This window comes from Pseudochaenichthys georgianus, unplaced genomic scaffold, assembly GCF_902827115.2.
Source record: "Pseudochaenichthys georgianus unplaced genomic scaffold, fPseGeo1.2 scaffold_2014_arrow_ctg1, whole genome shotgun sequence".
Lineage (NCBI taxonomy): Eukaryota > Metazoa > Chordata > Actinopteri > Perciformes > Channichthyidae > Pseudochaenichthys > Pseudochaenichthys georgianus.
In genome coordinates, this window is record NW_027262724.1 from 4,473 (window position 1) to 24,243 (window position 19,771).

The 19,771-nt window shown below is 46.2% G+C and overlaps 2 protein-coding genes across 2 annotated transcripts; both read right to left on the bottom strand.

Annotated features, from left to right (window-relative positions):
- Nucleotides 1-1,576: 1,576 nt before the first annotated feature.
- Nucleotides 1,577-9,969, bottom strand: LOC117441823 (ubiquitin-associated protein 1-like). The gene is made up of 4 exons (XM_034077839.2): nucleotides 9,473-9,969; nucleotides 4,854-4,959; nucleotides 3,838-4,398; nucleotides 1,577-1,792 (listed from the first exon to the last, which is right to left on the bottom strand). Exons 2-4 carry the CDS (start codon nucleotides 4,956-4,958, stop codon nucleotides 1,592-1,594), a joined length of 867 nt encoding a protein of 288 aa, XP_033933730.2. The 5' UTR covers nucleotide 4,959; nucleotides 9,473-9,969; the 3' UTR covers nucleotides 1,577-1,591.
- Nucleotides 9,970-10,169: 200 nt separating this feature from the next.
- LOC117441822 (programmed cell death protein 7-like) lies at nucleotides 10,170-15,207 on the bottom strand. Its single transcript, XM_034077838.2, has 4 exons — nucleotides 14,972-15,207; nucleotides 14,509-14,739; nucleotides 14,324-14,411; nucleotides 10,170-10,375 (listed from the first exon to the last, which is right to left on the bottom strand). Exons 1-4 carry the CDS (start codon nucleotides 15,123-15,125, stop codon nucleotides 10,249-10,251), a joined length of 600 nt encoding a protein of 199 aa, XP_033933729.1. The 5' UTR covers nucleotides 15,126-15,207; the 3' UTR covers nucleotides 10,170-10,248.
- Nucleotides 15,208-19,771: the final 4,564 nt, after the last annotated feature.

The window sequence follows — 19,771 nt, forward strand, 5'->3', positions numbered from 1 at the left end:
CCTCTGAACCACAACACGACATTCGGACGGTGGGTCAGAATGTGGCGCACAAACATGAGCATGGACCCGTCCGGCCTTGGATCAGGGGTTCAGGCGGTGGGGGTTAATAGTTTGGGGGATAGTCTCTTGGCTTACTTTGGGCTCCTTAGCACCAATTGATCTTCGTCTCAACACCACAGCCTCCCTGAGATGTGTTGCTGAGCGTGTCCATCCCTTTATGACCACAGTGGACCTCTGGCTCCTCCTGCAGGACCACACGCCGTGTCTCAAGGCTCAAATCATCTCCAGCTGGTTTATTTAACATGACGATGCGTTCACTCAAATGGCCTCCAGTCACCAGCTCTCAATCCCGTCTCTGAGGAATGTTCCAGCACCTTGTCGAGTCAAAGGGGGTCCAACCCGGTGCCAGCCAGGTGAACCTAATAAAGTGGTCGGTATGTAGAAGGTGTATACTGTATACATATAGAAATAAATATAGATAACATCTGAGTTATTGTATGTGCAGTGATGGCAGGCTCTGCATGTCTGATTGGACAACACAGTTAATACGGAGGTCACAGGTCAAACTGTTACTGTTGGCCACTCGTGAGGCTAAACCCGTGATGAAACCCACTCTACATGCAGAGTGGCTGCACACATTCAGCTCGTCATTGCCTCTATACTCACAGCTGTTTAATGCTAACGGCTAACGGCTAATGTCTAAACATCGACTGACACATCAAACAGTACTGAGCTGGATTCAATGATGCTGCTCCTTTCACTGGAGAGCAGAAGCTGTTATATATAATACAGATGTATAGCCAAGGGACAACCTTTGGGTTGACTGACCCCCTAAACGCACCAGGAGCGCCTGCGCCACGCTACGGCCGCGCCGGTCGTAAGGATCGCGGCCACTCTAGTCAAAGGGTGCTGTTCCACCACACGCGCCGCGTTACGGCTCAGACGCGTCCCAGAAGCGGCTCGGCGCAGCGCTTCTCGAAAATTAGGATGAATCCTATTTTTGCCGCGGCGCAGCCGTAAGGTCGGGCAGGCAGCCCCCCCCTCGCAGGAAGTGGGAAGGTGAGCATCCGGGCCATCCCGCATATATACTAATTTAGCAGACCCCCCTCCTTCATCACAACACCTCCACTACGATACGCACAATGGACGACGAGGTGTTCATCATGGAAGTGGAGAAACACACCATACGATGTAACCAATGGTTACTACGAGGACAACATCAGAAAGGACGAGGCCTGGTTTTTAGTCGCTGCAGTTTGTGGAGTGGAAGGTAACAACTACATATTAATGTTTTAAAGTTAATTAAGAACTGCGAGGCTGCACACACGACGCTCCGCTTCCGCAACGTTTTGAAACGCGCCTGGTGTGTTAGGTCGCAGGAGGAGGTCGCAGCGTGGCGCAGCCGCAACGTAACGCGGCGCAGACGCTCCTGGTGCGTTTAGGGGGTGAGAGCCGATTGGTCCCCTGGGCACAGGAGACTCAATCGATCTTTAGCCTGTTGTTGTTGTGGTCTCTTTGTGACATATGGTGTGCTGATGAGGTGTGCTTGTGGCAGACCGGGAAGGAGTGATAGCATCCAGTACCAGAGGTCTTAGTGTATGTAACAGTGACTGACCTGATCTGGGGTCTGCCGGCCCGTCCTCTGCAGGGCCATGATGGCGGTACGGAGGGGGTAACCCCGGGCAGTGACGGCCCCGAGCAGCTCCCTCTCCTCTGGGCTCAGGGCTGACAGCAGGTCTGCAGACCAGTCCCAGCCAGGAGAGGACTCTCTGCAGGAGTCTGGACTGAGCCGCTGAAAACAACACGGTGTAGTGAGCGACAGTGTGTGTGTGTGTGTGTGTGTGTGTGTGTGTGTGTGTGTGTGTGTGTGTGTGTGTGTGTGTGTGGCTGACAGATGAGATGCTGGGAAAGACATGTCTCGAGGACTTCCTCCTGCTAACCTGATGAACCTCTGACACGCGGCTGCATTTAGGAGCAGACTTTACACCGTCTACTTTTAGACTAAAGATTTGGGAAATGTGAATTGGATGGATTTCCCCTCCAAGTGGACATTCCTCTAAGAATAAAGTCCATTTAAAGACGGACTTGAATGTAGATAGACTGCTGTGCTGTGCAGAGGGGGGGTGCTGATGTAAAGCTGTGTGCTCCGGCAGACTCACCGTACGGCACGTTAGCATCAGCTCTCTCATTAGAACACAGGTGTGTTAGCTCATACTGCTTTTATACGGTGATAGGACATGAATATTATTGTGCTGGCCCTCAGTGGCACGCTGCTGCATCGTCGTCAGTGACACACATTACAGAGCTGTGTGCAATGTGTGATGAACACCCAGAGAACAGGGCCTCCTCTCAGCTGGGGAAGGAGCGGCTCTCTGGCAGGCTCAACATGTCACATTGAATAGAAATGGATTCAAATGTTGATGTTTAGTCTGAACATTTATCCAACCTCTTATGAGCAGCGTGGGGTCTGGGGCCCTGCTCAATGGCACCTCGGCAGGGCCCAGGAAGCAACTGGTACCTGGAAGCAAATGTCTACTCTATATGTTGTCCGGTCTTGGACTTACGGCCCGTCCACACGCAGCGTCGCGTGCTTCAACGGAGACGCTTCCCATTCACTTTGAATGGGGTGACGTCACGCTTTGCCGAACTGCATTGTGGTTCCGTCGCGTCGCTCTGCCTCCGTTGCTCGCTTCGAAAGTTGAGAAAAGTTCAACTTTTGAAGCGTCATATACCAGAACACAGTGGCGGCGCCAGAGTACTTGTGTTGGGTAATCTATGGTAGGGCTAACCCATACAGTGGGGGGGCTCAAGTCAGTATGTGCAATGTAATTACATACACGCTATATCGCCCCCTTGACGGTGAAACGCCACGCGTGAGGTTTAGATTATTTCACTGTCTCAATCAAAATGGAACTGTATGAAATAAAACGGCACATTTGTCTTGTTGTCTTGTTCTCAACATTTAGCATTTTGCTTATTATTTAATTGAATTTGCTTACTTTAACATGATTTGTCAGGGTGGGGCTAAGGTGGGGCTAAGGTGGGGCTAAGGTGGGGCTAAGGTGGGGCTAAGGTGGGGCTAAGGTGGGGCTAAGGTGGGGCTAAGGTGGGGCTAAGGTGGGGCTAAGGTGGGGCTAAGGTGGGGCTAAGCCATTCCTTGGTTTGGCTGTAGCCTACCCCAGCCATACCCTGGCGCCGCCACTGCCGTACAAGCTCTAGCCCAGGGGTTCCCAACCTTTTTTCCCAAGAGCCCCCCTAAATGACTCCTATTGGAAGTTGCGCGCAAGTAACAGCAGTAATTCAAGTTTAAAAGTCTCAAATTAAATTAAATTAAAGGACGGCGCAAGTGGAAAAAATTCACAAAGGGATTAAACTGTTTTAAACACATGCTCAAAGTAAGCCGGATTTTGCCGATGTGTTTATGTGGATTCAAAAGTCGTAAATAATCTACAAAATGGAGGAGAACGATCTGATCGGAGCAACTGTGAAAAATAATACAACTGAAACCAGCCATGCCATGACTATGTCATTGTCCAACCGCTCTAGCCAATCAAACCGCGTGCTTGTGTGTCCAGGGCTGGAGATTAATGTGATTGGTTGTTGGTCGCACGCCAGACACGCCCACCGGCAAGTTTCAACGCACGCTGCCGTGTGGACGTAGTGTTACACCAACCACCCTCCTGTGGCCAAGCCAGATCCCGACAGTGCTCATGCTGCCATTAGATAATGTTGCCATGACCCTGAACCTGAAGCACATCCTGGAACTCAGCTATCTTCTTTAAAGACATGCTTAAAGCTGGAGCTCCAGCAGTCATGAACATGTTGATGGGCTCTTACCGTGTATGTGGTCCTGTGGCTGTAGAAGCTGGGCAGGCGGTCCACTGTGTTGGCTCTGGTGGTGGGGGTCCGGTGGCTGTGGGGTCTGCTGTCGGCGTTGGCATTGTGCTGTTTGGGTGTGTCCAGCACTGACAGGGAGCACTGCCGGAGGTTCTTCCTGCGCTGGTGCGGCAGGCTGCTGAGGCAGGAGGGGGGGTTCAGCAGGTCAGGGACGAAGGCCTGCGCTCTCCTCTGACCCCTCCCACCTGGAGCAGCAGGACGCCCTCCAACAGAGCAGTCTTTCACTGCACCGCCCTCTCCATCATCCTCCGAGTCTGAGACGGCCATCTTGCTGCGCAGGAAGTCGGAGTTGAGGCTGTGGGAGCGCGGGCGAGGGGTGGGCTCCCAGAAGTCGGAGCAGTGGCGGCTGGCCAGGCGGCTCTGCTGGGGGCTGCTGAACATCATCCAGTAGGGGGGGCAGGACGGCTGCAGGCGGGACGGGGAGCAGCGCGGAGGACTCTGCTGGGCAATGAAGCCGCTCTGCAGCCCGGCAAGAACCCAGTTCTCCAGACTGAACCCATACTGACAGACAGACAGCGAGTTAGACCTGCTGCTCTGAAGCTGCTCTGCTCACTGGCAGAAGCTTCATCAACTACCACATATCATCATAACACCTCCGATAAAGGCTGACATGTTTCTGTCTGGACCAAAGTGGTGGACAGAAGGAAGACAGACACATTGTATTACCTCTCGACAGCCGAGCTTTCATCTCTGAACTACGGAAAATGCTGCATCAATATGAGCTGCTGCTCTAAAATGTATTATATTGGTATTTCAAGGTGATTTGGTGGGGAGGACGCTGGTGTATTGGTGTGTGTGTGTGTACAGCGTGTACTGCACACACACACTAAACACACACACACTACACACATAATGCACCCACACACAATGGCAGCCTACATTGTTCCGACACACATTGTACACACACACACACACACACACACACACACACACACACACACACTGTAAAAACACACCTCTGTGTCCTGCAGTGTGTTCAGATAATCAGGGACAATAACCTCCATGTCGTCTTCCACTTCCTGTGAGGCACACTGTGGGATCCTCAGAGGGACACCGTCCATCCTGAAACACACACACACACACACACACACACACACACACACACACTGAAATACTGTATTTTCCTTCTTTTAATCAGTGTCGTCAGTAGGCCTACTCTGAAGCAGAAGGAAAACGGAGTTAGTTCAACATGAGCTGGGTTCACTAATGTTTTTACACATTTTAAAAGTTATTTCATCAACATTGTTTGTGGGTCAGGTCATTGTATTTATGTGCCCTAATTCAAGGTAGGGGGTTTGGGGCCCGTTTATATTAAACAAAGAACATCTTCACTGTCCTGCCTACTTGATGACAAAAGCACCTCTCAACAGCCAAGCTTTAATCTCTTAACTAAGTGAAATGCTGCATCAATACGAGCTGCTTTTTAGTCTTACATCAATATTGGTTTATATTCCGGTAGGGAGAAGACTAGTTTGCTTGGTTAAAGAAAAAACGCATGTAAACAGTCCTGGTAGATTTGATATAGAAACATTGTAACTAGTTGTGGTGCTAGCTAATCAGTTGGCATTTGATTAAGCTAGCCCAACGCCCCGTCCACACACAGGCATGAAAACAATCTTTCAAAGCTTCGCCCATTCACTTGAATGGGGTGACGTAGAAGATTTTGAATCTTCGCCGAACTGCATTGTGGGGAGCGGAGCATGGCTTTGCAAGCATCGTGAGCATCACAAGTTGAGCCATTAGCATGTGTGATGAACTAACATCAGAAAATAGCAGGTTAGGCTTGGTTACAACAAAGTGACAGCCTCGTATGATGAGCAATGTTTTCTAAAACTAAACTCAAACTGCAGTTACCTGATTAACATTCTGGTGAAATTATTAAAGTTAGAACTGTTTACATCTTTATCCCTTTTTCATATTTAATACAACTAACTATACCCTTAAATATTTATGGAGATTTTATATCAGATCTTTCAATATTAATAAATGCACACAGAAGGATTTGATCATTTAATTTCCGATTTAAATATACATGAATCTTTCAACAAACATATTTTCGATGAACACTAAAATAAATGTAATATGATTATGTAAAATAAAAATCCACAAAGACTTTCAGTAACTAGATAAAAATCAAGCCTTCAGCTCGACGAGCCCTGTCTGATAAGATGATATGTTATATGTAACGGTCATAGTTATGTATCCCAGTACATAATTCAGCATTGCAGAAATATTGGTGTCCTTTCTGATCACAGCCTTATCTTAATAAAAAAAACATGTTAGGTCAATGGGTCAATCCTGCTTTCATCATTTTGGAAGAGTTCTTGAACCAAACTGTTGCTTTCATGATAAGAAGACTGTATATAATATAATGCTTTACTTCCTGGTATCAACAAGAACCCCACCCCCTGCTCACCCAGAGCCCTGCTGCTGGGATGTTCAGGACACGCACGCACACGCACACGCACACGCACACACACACACACACCAACTCTGGCTTCCTTGCACTGGTTACCTGTTGCTTTTCGAATTGTTTGTAAGACTGTATTAATAACTTACAGGGCCGAGTCATTCTACAGAAAAGGTGGAATCTGGGTGATACAAATCTGCTGAAATATATTCCTTCTAAACACATCTAAAACCTGTTAAATAGCAATAACTAACTCTTAACTTGATGAATCCACAACAAGTAGAGCTTAAAGTATTTTTATTATTTGTATACATTATACAAAGCTTATTTATATAGGAACGTCACTGGTGTTACTACCGTCACTACCATTTTAACAAAATGGCTGCAATGTGTCAGACCACATATGGCTTCAGTCAATATCAAAATCGTTTAACTCTTCAATACAATACATTTTCCCTTTCAAATGTTCATCCCTAGGGCTATGCAATGAGTAACACTAATGACAGACTTGAAAGACGGATGTAACATTTGAAAATAAAATGACACCTTTAACAAGGGCCGGTCCTAGACTTTTGGGGGCCCTAAGCGAGCTTTGGCTTGGGGGGCCCCCGCACGTTCTCACTACACACAACACGGAACCAACTTTTGTCTTATGATGTTAGCATAAGCACACATATTGCATAAATAAGCATGTAAACACCGTGGACCTAACCTCCTCTAGGTCCTCAACTCCTCTAGGGGGGTCCGGAGGCATGCTCACCCGGGAAGATTTTTTTTTTAAATATTGAAGTTAAAAGCATCTATCTGGTGCACTTTGAGAGCAACATTAAGAGATCTATGGATACATCTCTCAACACCCATATGAAACAGAACTGTAAGCAGATTTTTCTTTATGGATATTTTACAAATCACTTAAACTGTATTCTTGTTTTGTCATATAGTATTTCATAACTATTTTTCATTTATTCACTCTGGCTGTTCATCTCATAATGTTCACATAGAAACTAGCTGTCAATAGGAATATCATTCAGAAGAATTATAATTTGTGTTGTTATGGCAACATCAGCCACATTTACTACTGCAAATACGTTCAAACATGCTGTCGACGTAAAGCAGTGGCAACTATGCCACCATTTCAGCTGACTTTTTCTCAGAAATACTGTCACATAACATCCATATATTTCAGTGCTAGGTTGATGCTTAGCTAAGCTAACTATGAAACACTTTAACTGACAGGACTCAGGGAGGGTCAACTGTGTACTGTAAGGTAGCTTCTAGCTTCATGTCGAACAGTAAGTCAACATTTCCCAGAGAGCTTTCTTTGAAATCACTAACGCTAAAAAACATTACATTTAGATTGTATGACAAAGTGTTTATTTAATATATCTGGCTAGCTATAGCTACTTGCTAACGGTTTAGCTTACCCACGCGATTCAAAGTAACATCAACGTAGGTGTAATGTATGTAATTTTGCTTACATGTTCGCATAACTTGGAAGTTTACTGACATTTATATACCTTGTTTATCTGGCTCAAGTGGTGACTCTGGGGTTGTGTGTGAGCCACCACTTTTTTGAGAATTTTAGTCTTTTTTAATAAAAAATGTTCTTATGTCCATCTTCAAAAACTGAGTCCGACTGACAGTTTATTTTAAACATTGTCACAGCTCACAGGATAGGTACCTGTCAGCCAATAAGACAGATGTTTATTTCCATTCAACTCTCTGGTTGGTCTGGTGTCTTGCCTCTGTTGCATTCACTGAACACGGGAAATTACAATCCTGCCGTCCTCTCTAGTGTCACGATGAGGTTCAGGTAAAGCACGGTTAATGTATTATATTATTGACTCAATAATATAATACATGACTTTGAGAGTAGGCAATCTCTCTAATCTTTTTTGCTGCGGGGCCCTAAGCGGCCGCTTATGTCGCTTAATGGGTCGGCCTTTAACAAACAAAGTAAGAAGTATCTGACTTTCCTTATGTCTTTGTGCTCTGCTTCAAATGATCTCTTGTTACAGGAGGCACTTCAGAGACAGTACATTACTTCAAAATAAAAGCGTTTTGTGTCGCAGTAACACCAATGACGTAATTTTGGGTGACTAACATTTATTGGACATTATTAATAATAATTTGCGTTTTGTTACCATTTCAGTGTGATATTTAATGTATGTTATGTAAATATGAATGAGATTTATTTATTGGAAAAAAATGAACTTGGCATTTTAAATAAATTGCAATTTATGTATAAAACAATTGTTTTAATTTAGTACCATTGCAAAGACAATCTCTATTTATTCAACATATATAATGAATGTGAGTATTAGGTCAACGTCATGTATTTTGGTGTCTGCAAAAGTAAGTGAAAGCACTTCTTCCACCTGTTCTGATGAATGACCCGGCCTGATGAATTCAGACCTGGCCCCACAACCGGAGATCCTCAGATGCTCCTGGACACTTTCAATTTCAGATACAAATACAGAGCAGATAAAGCATTTGCAGTCAGGGCTCCTGGACTCCCAAGAGGACTATGTACACTGTAGCTGGCTGTGTGTATGACATTACAAACTTTGAACTTAACAGTATATTCTCTTTGCACAAAGTCACATCTGAGAAAGGCTTGAAAGCTAAATAAGAGGCACTTTCGCATTAGTGTTATGCAAGGAGGAGTGAGTGGTGCACGCAGGCTGCGACACATCAACATGCTGCTGACCGTCAGTGAACCCGTAATCTCTGCAGGAAGTGGCACGTGGTGCGGGATCTACCGCAGTAAGCTCCTCCTGCTCCTACAATCGCTTTTGCTCATTTTTTTTTATATAAAAATGGTGCCGACCTTTGTTATTCCATAGTTCTCTATCTGTATGGATATAAATAAAAACAATCATCAATGTTAAATAAACAGTACCTAGACAATAGTTGCGATTAGTTTTTATCAGCTATTTCAGATACTTTGAAGGCTCTCAGGCTGCACACCGATTTGAATGGTCAGTCTCTGTAGATTGGACTCTTGGTAAACTATTTTAAAAGTAACTTTTGATAAATGGTTGGAGTGAAGGGCAGCTTTGGTCCTTTGTGTACTACGTTTGCCCCCTGAAAAATAAATGAACAGCACTTATCCTTCAACCTCAAGGATATGTGGATGTTGTAATAAAACAAATGTGTGCTTACCTGTGTGGTGTTGGAGCTGCTGTCCCCAGCAGCGTCCTCTCAGGTTAGTCAGAGGGAGCAGTACCGTACACACACACGTACACACACACGCGTACACACACACGCGTACACACACACACACACACGCGTCACACAGATTACAGGAACCTGCTGTCAACACTGATGTAACACTTCCCTGTCTCCAGCTCCATTTCTCTCGTTCCTCTGTGGAGGCCAAACCGATGTGAGGTTCTATGGTATAATAATCTACATTTTGAAAACAAATGTCCTGACTGCCTTTATATTAACCAAACGTTCTGAGTGTGAGGCACTCCGCAGGGCTCCAGCACACCTCCCTCAGATTAACCCAACCGTTTCAGACTTCCTTTCCAAGGAACTGGCACTGAACATAAACGTAACAAATCACCTCCAGGAACAACAACAGTGGGTATGCAAAGCAGTCAGAATCCCTTAGTGCACCCCTTACACAATATAACCCCACAAAGAGAGAAACTAAAGCTATGCTGTTCATGTGTGATTTCATCAAATATATCAATCAAAAGCTCGAGGAACTTCAACGATTTAAAACATGATCAGTGTCAACTTTAATTTGACCTGACAAACAGTTCTACAGTGAGTGAGCACTTCACATGGGACACAGATACTTGGTTCCTCAGCTCATCGTCTTATTTAAGTAAACGGAAGGATTTAGACAAACCACTTCAAAACCCTTTATTAACACCTGTACTCATTTACATGTTATTTACACGTGTTCTGCCGCGCTGCTGCGGCACGGTTCACTCGGCGCTCTGCAGGGCCGAGGCCCAGGCTGCGTCACACGGGCCGTCAGGCAGGATCCAGCTGGGGGGGACCGCAGAACCATCGGGACGATCCGCTGGAATCACAAAGACATCCCACTCCCTCCTGAAAGAAAACACAGCCCCACAAATCAGTGTCACTTCAAAGACGTGACAGCAGGGCACGTGAGCCTCCGCTGTCACGTGACTGAAAGAGTCTCTCAATCCATTTGCACTCAATTCACTCGACATGTCATTTGGTACGAGTTGCCAAAGGCACTAAAATGATTTGGGTGAAACTGGATCTTTGAAATGTTTCCCCCTGATGACCTCCGGCTGCTCTGCCTCTGGGTAGACAGTTTCCTGAGAGATACTTGTTGCTTGAGTAACGACCACCAACAGTAGCTGCCGTCAGCTAGTTAGCCGTTAGCACAGTGCTGAGGACCGGCCGCTTTGAGCACGTACACTCGGGTTTCCTCCGCTAGCAAAGGCTCTTGGGGCTGCTGCTAGGAGCATGCATCACTAGGAGCATGCATCACTGGGAGGATGCATCACTGGGAGGATGCATCACTGGGAGCATGCATCACTGGGAGGATGCATCACTGGGAGGATGCATCACTGGGAGGATGCATCACTGGGAGCATGCATCACTGGGAGCATGCATCACTGGGAGGATGCATCACTGGGAGCATGCATCACTGGGAGCATGCATCACTGGGAGGATGCATCACTGGGAGGATGCATCACTGGGAGCATGCATCACTGGGAGCATGCATCACTGGAAGCATGCATCACTGGGAGGATGCATCACTGGGAGGATGCATCACTGGGAGCATGCATCACTGGGAGCATGCATCACTGGGAGCATGCATCACTGGGAGGATGCATCACTGGGAGCATGCATCACTGGGAGCATGCATCACTGGGAGCATGCATCACTGGGAGCATGCATCACTGGGAGCATGCATCACTGGGAGGATGCATCACTGGGAGGATGCATCACTGGGAGCATGCATCACTGGGAGGATGCATCACTGGGAGCATGCATCACTGGGAGCATGCATCACTGGGAGCATGCATCACTGGGAGCATGCATCACTGGGAGCATGCATCACTGGGAGCATGCATCACTGGGAGCATGCATCACTGGGAGGATGCATCACTGGGAGGATGCATCACTGGGAGCATGCATCACTGGGAGGATGCATCACTGGGAGGATGCATCACTGGGAGGATGCATCACTGGGAGCATGCATCACTGGGAGCATGCATCACTGGGAGCATGCATCACTGGGAGGATGCATCACTGGGAGGATGCATCACTGGGAGGATGCATCACTGGGAGGATGCATCACTGGGAGGATGCATCACTGGGAGCATGCATCACTGGGAGGATGCATCACTGGGAGCATGCATCACTGGGAGCATGCATCACTGGGAGCATGCATCACTGGGAGGATGCTGGCATCACTGATGATATGGATTGATTTGTTTCACTCTCATATATATGATATATACATATATATAACTCTACAGACACCGCTTGCAGACCCCCGATGGCATCACATCCCTACGGTCACTTCTCTTGTATCTGAAGGGCTACTTCCTTACTGATGGAAGCAAATAGCAAACAGAACTAGCAAGTTAACAAAATATCAAGCTCAGGCCGTAAGCACTCTGGAGCGCAGAGCACTGCAGGGCAGACAGTGGCATTGCCATCAGCCACATTTCACTGTGGGTAGAAAGTGATTTGAGAAGTCACGCGAGTCTCCTTGTACGGACACATCACTTCATGGTTATTGTTGTTGAGCATCTCTATGACTGTCAGTACACGGAGAGCATCACAGACATGAAGACGGGTAGAATAGAGCCAGGGCTCGACATTAAGGACTGCCCCATGGCCCGGGGCTCGTGGATCAGTAATGAGTGACCCGACAGTGAAACTAAACACATCTATACCAGGGTTTCCGTTAGCCGGTAATTACCGGTTTTTGGTAAAATGTATTAAAAACCGGTAAATTCAAAACCTGCCGGTCAAAATGTCTGGTAATAATTAGGGAGGCTCCGATCGATCGGCCGCCGGTCATTATCGTCGATATTCACTCTTAATAGTTTGATCGGTGCTCTCTATGAAGGCCGATCAGGAGAGCTGGGTCTGATCCATATGGACATGAACGCGAGTGAAGTGTAACCGGAGCGAGAGAGAGATCAGATCAGCTGCTGAGTCTGACCGAGACACGCAGCTCTGCATGATCACCTGAAGCCCCGCCCTCTGTTTAGCGAGCTGCAGGAGCTGCTTAAGAAACTGACGGGCTGTCAGGAGAGAGAGAGGGAGAGAGAGAGAGATGGAGAGAGAGAGGAAAAGAGAGGCTCCGTTTCTCCCGTGTTATTATTCAAAGTTGATGTAAACTTCTGAATAATGTACGTTATCTACTACAAGTAGTTTGTTTGAATGTAATAATTATGTTGTTTGTTGTTTGTGGAATCATTTATTGAAAAATGAATCTGAATGTTTCGATCTGTTCGATTATAAACTGAAGCAATATAAAAATGAGCCCGTGAACTGAGTTTTAAACTGAAGCATATCTGCTCATAGTCCGGTAATTACCTGCTTACGGAAACTCTGCTACACAACTATTATTATTATTGAAATATGACACACGGTAAGTTTCAAATTAGTCCGGTAAAATGAATTCTGCCCGGACATTTGACCGGCGAGAAAAAATCCTAGCGGAAACCCTGATCTATAACTAGTTTAGGTAGTTTGAGAGGTAATTAAAATAGCTACGTGTGATATTCTAACCTGAAGTGTGTGTTGTGTTCCGCTCACCGCTGCATGTGATCATGCAGAGCTGCGTGTCGAGTCTCGACTCGTCAGCAGCAGCTGATCTCTCTCTCCCGTCAGATTAGACTTCACTCGCGTTTATGTCCATATCGATCAGATGCAGCTAGTTCTAGCTAATGATATGACTACCTGCTTATTAAAAGACAACTACACAATAAGTGTCGCTATGCAACTGGATGAGGCCACAAAGTATAGCGCAGCATTATGCATTTGTTTACATGCCCACCGGAACCCTGAGGCATTACCAACAGATCAACGCACAATCAACCCACACAGGACATCTCTTTCTCCACATTACGTGTTAGACATTAGAGTTGACTATTCTTGTCTGTCACACACTCTTCTTGTCTGTCACATACTCTTCTTGTCTGTCACACACTCTTCTTGTCTGTCACACACTCTTCTTGTCTGTCACATACTCTTCTTGTCTGTCACACACTCTTCTTGTCTGTCACACACTCTTCTTGTCTGTCACACACTCTTCTTGTCTGTCACACACTCTTCTTGTCTGTCACACACTCTTCTTGTCTGTCACACACTCTTCTTGTCTGTCACACACTCTTCTTGTCTGTCACACACTCTTCTTGTCTGTCACACACTCTTCTTGTCTGTCACATACTCTTCTTGTCTGTCACATAAGTGGTGCAACTGAAGCGGTATTGCTCTAAAGGGAAATTATTTTGACCGAAGAGATTTAGATTTGCCGGTTAACGGGAACTCTGACGTGTGCTTCGCGGATGCGCTCGGCTCCTCTCGACTGCTGCTCGGGTCTGCTCGGTCAGCTTCCGGATGAGGAGGCATTCGTTGGACCAACTTACAGTAGTTAACATTACAAACATTTTTAACAGGGGCCATAATAGTGTAAATAAAGTTTGTTTTGGCAGTTATAACTGAATGTAATGTTTTCTACTTGTCTTGACCAACAACTTAAGTGTTTCATTAAGTGTAAGCATCTAAGACCTGCACAAATCTAAATGTTCTAGGGGGAGGGAGGCCCCCCAAACCCTTCGTGCGTCATTTCGTCCGCGCGCATTTTCCAGGGCGATCTCCATTGGGCTCAGGCGTCTGTGGAGGAGCTCAGACGGCCCACAGAACATCTGAGCCTCAATGTCATGCACTGAGAGCGGTTCCTCATACACATATCTGTAATTCATCATAAACATTTATTTACGTGTCCATTTCGGCTACCGCCATTTTGTTTATGCCAGGCTGAAGGGCAGAAGAAGATACCTGATTTGCAGAAGAGCGTGCAGGGAGTGCTCCGCCTGGGTGTAGTAATCTCTGAAGGGCTGCAGGACACACGCAGCAGGAAGCTCCTCTGAGACACACGGGGAAACAAGGGGCACAGGGTTATGAACGCAGCCGCACGGTGACAGCATGGACCAAAGTGCTGAGGTGCAGGGAGCAGCTGTTACCCCCGAACAACATGGCGTCCACTCTGCGTTTCCTCTGCAGCTGCTTCTCCCTCTCCTTCTTCACTTGCTTCTCCTGCTCCCTCCTCCTCTCCTCCTCCTGCTCTCCTTCCAGCATCACCATCAGAGCCTTCTCCTCGGCGGAGTAAATGCCCGTCCTCCTCTTCATCACACACCTCAGCTGCTCCAGCCTGCTGCTGAACGCCTCGTCGCATTCTCGCTCAGTGGAGACCCCTGCCAAGAACACAGCAGCAAATGAGAGACGCACCGATGGCGACCAGTCTGATGACAGGAAGTCAGTCCCTGTCATTCTTCATCCCAGTCGATGGTGGGTGAGTGCATTTCACTGACACAGCAACGCTAAAGGCGACCTCTATGCTCCAGCTGTGCTACTTCCAAACCAGTCACTCCCACACCTTCCACTGGGTAGCCGGCTATGGGGTTAAGCTGCGTGGCTGAAACCCACCTTTCCTCGAGGCGGCCTCTTTCCTTAGCTTGCGCAGTTTCTCCAGAGATCTCAGAATGTCCTGCATCCTCTTCACGTCTGCCTGCTTCTTCCTCACCTCACAGAGCACAGAGTCTGCAGCCAGCTTCAGCTCCCTCTCCTGCAACAGAAACATGTCAACTCAGACACTCCTTCCTGCCTGTGGTCTGCTGGCGCCCAAACACTGGCTAGCAGCTCGCCGTGTCAGCCACAGCACGAGGTGATCTGTGCACAGCCATTTCTTATGTTTTGTATAATTAGGGACGTAATCTATTTCATTCAATCCTAAAACCGCCCGTTATAATAAAGGACATTTAATGCTTTATTGAACATCGAAAATCTACTTCCACTCCCTCCACGGTCCTGAAAGGAGGCAGGAAACTCACACAGAATACAATGTGCACAATGTTTATGGCTAGATGTGCAGTTTGTTTAAGGATATTGTTGAGACGAATAGAAATGAATAAAATAATTGAAAATGTTAACATGGCAGAAAAGAAACGTCCCTGTCAACATCTGTCATTGGAGACCCTGTGCAGGGGATGCATGTGTGCCAGTCAGGGGGTCAGCGGCAGAGCCCCCGCTGCCACAGGCCAGACAGGAGGCGTGTCTACAGTGTGTGAAAGGGCTTTGGGTCAAAGCCTCAGCTCAATGACATGTCATCAGCGCTAGTTCATATCTGACTTCATTTAGACATTAATCAGGAGGACTTATAAGTGGTGTACAGTAACTAAGTACATTTACTCAAGTACTGTAATTCAGTACCATTTTGAGATTAACTTGATTATTTTGCCACTTTGTTCTTCTACAGTTCTGAGGTACATGGTGTACTTCTACTCCTCTACAGTTCAGAGGTACATGGTGTACTTCTACTCCTCTACAGTTCAGAGGTACATGGTGTACTTCTACTCCTCTACAGTTCTGAGGTACATGGTGTACTTCTACTCCTCTACAGTTCTGAGGTACATGGTGTACTTCTACTCCTCTACAGTTCAGAGGTACATGGTGTACTTCTACTCCTCTACAGTTCAGAGGTACATGGTGTACTTCTACTCCTCTACAGTTCAGAGGTACATGGTGTACTTCTACTCCTCTACAGTTCAGAGGTACATGGTGTACTTCTACTCCTCTACAGTTCTGAGGTACATGGTGTACTTCTACTCCTCTACAGTTCAGAGGTACATGGTGTACTTCTACTCCTCTACAGTTCAGAGGTACATGGTGTACTTCTACTCCTCTACAGTTCAGAGGTACATGGTGTACTTCTACTCCTCTACAGTTCTGAGGTACATGGTGTACTTCTACTCCTCTACAGTTCTGAGGTACATGGTGTACTTCTACTCCTCTACAGTTCAGAGGTACATGGTGTACTTCTACTCCTCTACAGTTCTGAGGTACATGGTGTACTTCTACTCCTCTACAGTTCAGAGGTACATGGTGTACTTCTACTCCTCTACAGTTCTGAGGTACATGGTGTACTTCTACTCCTCTACAGTTCAGAGGTACATGGTGTACTTCTACTCCTCTACAGTTCAGAGGTACATGGTGTACTTCTACTCCTCTACAGTTCAGAGGTACATGGTGTACTTCTACTCCTCTACAGTTCTGAGGTACATGGTGTACTTCTACTCCTCTACAGTTCAGAGGTACATGGTGTACTTCTACTCCTCTACAGTTCAGAGGTACATGGTGTACTTCTACTCCTCTACAGTTCTGAGGTACATGGTGTACTTCTACTCCTCTACAGTTCTGAGGTACATGGTGTACTTCTACTCCACTACAGTTCTGAGGTACATGGTGTACTTCTACTCCTCTACAGTTCAGAGGTACATGGTGTACTTCTACTCCTCTACAGTTCAGAGGTACATGGTGTACTTCTACTCCTCTACAGTTCTGAGGTACATGGTGTACTTCTACTCCTCTACAGTTCAGAGGTACATGGTGTACTTCTACTCCTCTACAGTTCTGAGGTACATGGTGTACTTCTACTCCTCTACAGTTCTGAGGTACATGGTGTACTTCTACTCCTCTACAGTTCTGAGGTACATGGTGTACTTCTACTCCTCTACAGTTCTGAGGTACATGGTGTACTTCTACTCCTCTACAGTTCTGAGGTACATGGTGTACTTCTACTCCTCTACAGTTCTGAGGTACATGGTGTACTTCTACTCCTCTACAGTTCTGAGGTACATGGTGTACTTCTACTCCTCTACAGTTCAGAGGTACATGGTGTACTTCTACTCCTCTACAGTTCAGAGGTACATGGTGTACTTCTACTCCTCTACAGTTCAGAGGTACATGGTGTACTTCTACTCCTCTACAGTTCAGAGGTACATGGTGTACTTCTACTCCTCTACAGTTCAGAGGTACATGGTGTACTTCTACTCCTCTACAGTTCAGAGGTACATGGTGTACTTCTACTCCTCTACAGTTCTGAGGTACATGGTGTACTTCTACTCCTCTACAGTTCTGAGGTACATGGTGTACTTCTACTCCTCTACAGTTCTGAGGTACATGGTGTACTTCTACTCCTCTACAGTTCTGAGGTACATGGTGTACTTCTACTCCTCTACAGTTCTGAGGTACATGGTGTACTTCTACTCCTCTACAGTTCTGAGGTACATGGTGTACTTCTACTCCTCTACAGTTCTGAGGTACATGGTGTACTTCTACTCCTCTACAGTTCTGAGGTACATGGTGTACTTCTAGTACAGTTCAGAGGTACATGGTGTACTTCTAGTACAGTTCAGAGGTACATGGTGTACTTCTAGTACAGTTCAGAAGTACTTCTACTCCTCTACAGTTCAGAGGTACATGGTGTACTTCTACTACAGTTCAGAGGTACATGGTGTACTTCTACTCCTCTACAGTTCAGAGGTACATGGTGTACTTCTACTGCACTACAGTTCAGAGGTACATGGTGTACTTCTACTGCACTACAGTTCAGAGGTACATGGTGTACTTCTACTGCACTACAGTTCAGAGGTACATGGTGTACTTCTACTCCTCTACAGTTCAGAGGTACATGGTGTACTTCTACTGCACTACAGTTCAGAGGTACATGGTGTACTTCTACTGCACTACAGTTCAGAGGTACATGGTGTACTTCTACTGCACTACAGTTCAGAGGTACATGGTGTACTTCTACTCCTCTACAGTTCAGAGGTACATGGTGTACTTCTAGTACAGTTCAGAGGTACATGGTGTACTTCTAGTACAGTTCAGAGGTACATGGTGTACTTCTAGTACAGTTCAGAGGTACATGGTGTACTTCTAGTACAGTTCAGAGGTACATGGTGTACTTCTAGTACAGTTCAGAGGTACTTCTACTCCTCTACAGTTCAGAGGTACATGGTGTACTTCTACTCCTCTACAGTTCAGAGGTACATGGTGTACTTCTACTCCTCTACAGTTCAGAGGTACATGGTGTACTTCTACTCCTCTACAGTTCAGAGGTACATGGTGTACTTCTACTCCTCTACAGTTCTGAGGTACATGGTGTACTTCTACTCCTCTACAGTTCAGAGGTACATGGTGTACTTCTACTCCTCTACAGTTCAGAGGTACATGGTGTACTTCTACTCCTCTACAGTTCATGAGGTACATGGTGTACTTCTACTCCTCTACAGTTCTGAGGTACATGGTGTACTTCTACTCCTCTACAGTTCAGAGGTACATGGTGTACTTCTACTCCTCTACAGTTCAGAGGTACATGGTGTACTTCTACTCCTCTACAGTTCAGAGGTACATGGTGTACTTCTACTCCTCTACAGTTCAGAGGTACATGGTGTACTTCTACTCCTCTACAGTTCTAGAGGTACATGGTGTACTTCTACTCCTCTACAGTTCTAGAGGTACATGGTGTACTTCTACTCCTCTACAGTTCTGAGGTACATGGTGTACTTCTACTCCTCTACAGTTCTGAGGTACATGGTGTACTTCTACTCCTCTACAGTTCTGAGTACATGGTGTACTTCTACTCCTCTACAGTTCTGAGGTACATGGTGTACTTCTACTCCTCTACAGTTCAGAGGTACATGGTGTACTTCTACTCCTCTACAGTTCAGAGGTACATGGTGTACTTCTACTCCCTCTACAGTTCAGAGGTACATGGTGTACTTCTACTCCTCTACAGTTCAGAAGGTACATGGTTGTACTTCTACTCCTCTACAGTTTCAGAGGTACATGGTGTACTTCTACTCCTCTACAGTTCGAGGTACATGGTTGTACTTCTACTCCTCTACAGTTCTGAGGTACATGGTTACTTCTACTCTCCTCTACAGTTCTGAGGTACATGGTGTACTTCTACTCCTCTACAGTTCTGAGGTACATGGTGTACTTCTACTCCTCTACAGTTCTGAGGTACATGGTGTACTTCTACTCCTCTACAGTTCTGAGGTACATGGGTGTACTTCTACTCTCCTCTACAGTTTCTGAGGTACATGGTGTACTTCTACTCCTCTACAGTTCTGAGGTACATGGTGTACTTCTACTCCTCTACAGTTCTGAGGTACATGGTTGTACTTCTAGTACAGTTCAGAGGTACATGGTGTACTTCTAGTACAGTTCAGAGGTACATGGTGTACTTCTAGTACAGTTCAGAAGTACTTCTACTCTCTACAGTTCAGAGGTACATGGGTTGTACTTCTACTACAGTTCAGAGGTACATGGTGTACTTCTACTCCTCTACAGTTCAGAGGTACATGGTGTACTTCTACTGCACTACAGTTTCAGAGGTACATGGTGTACTTCTACTGCACTACAGTTCAGAGGTACATGGTG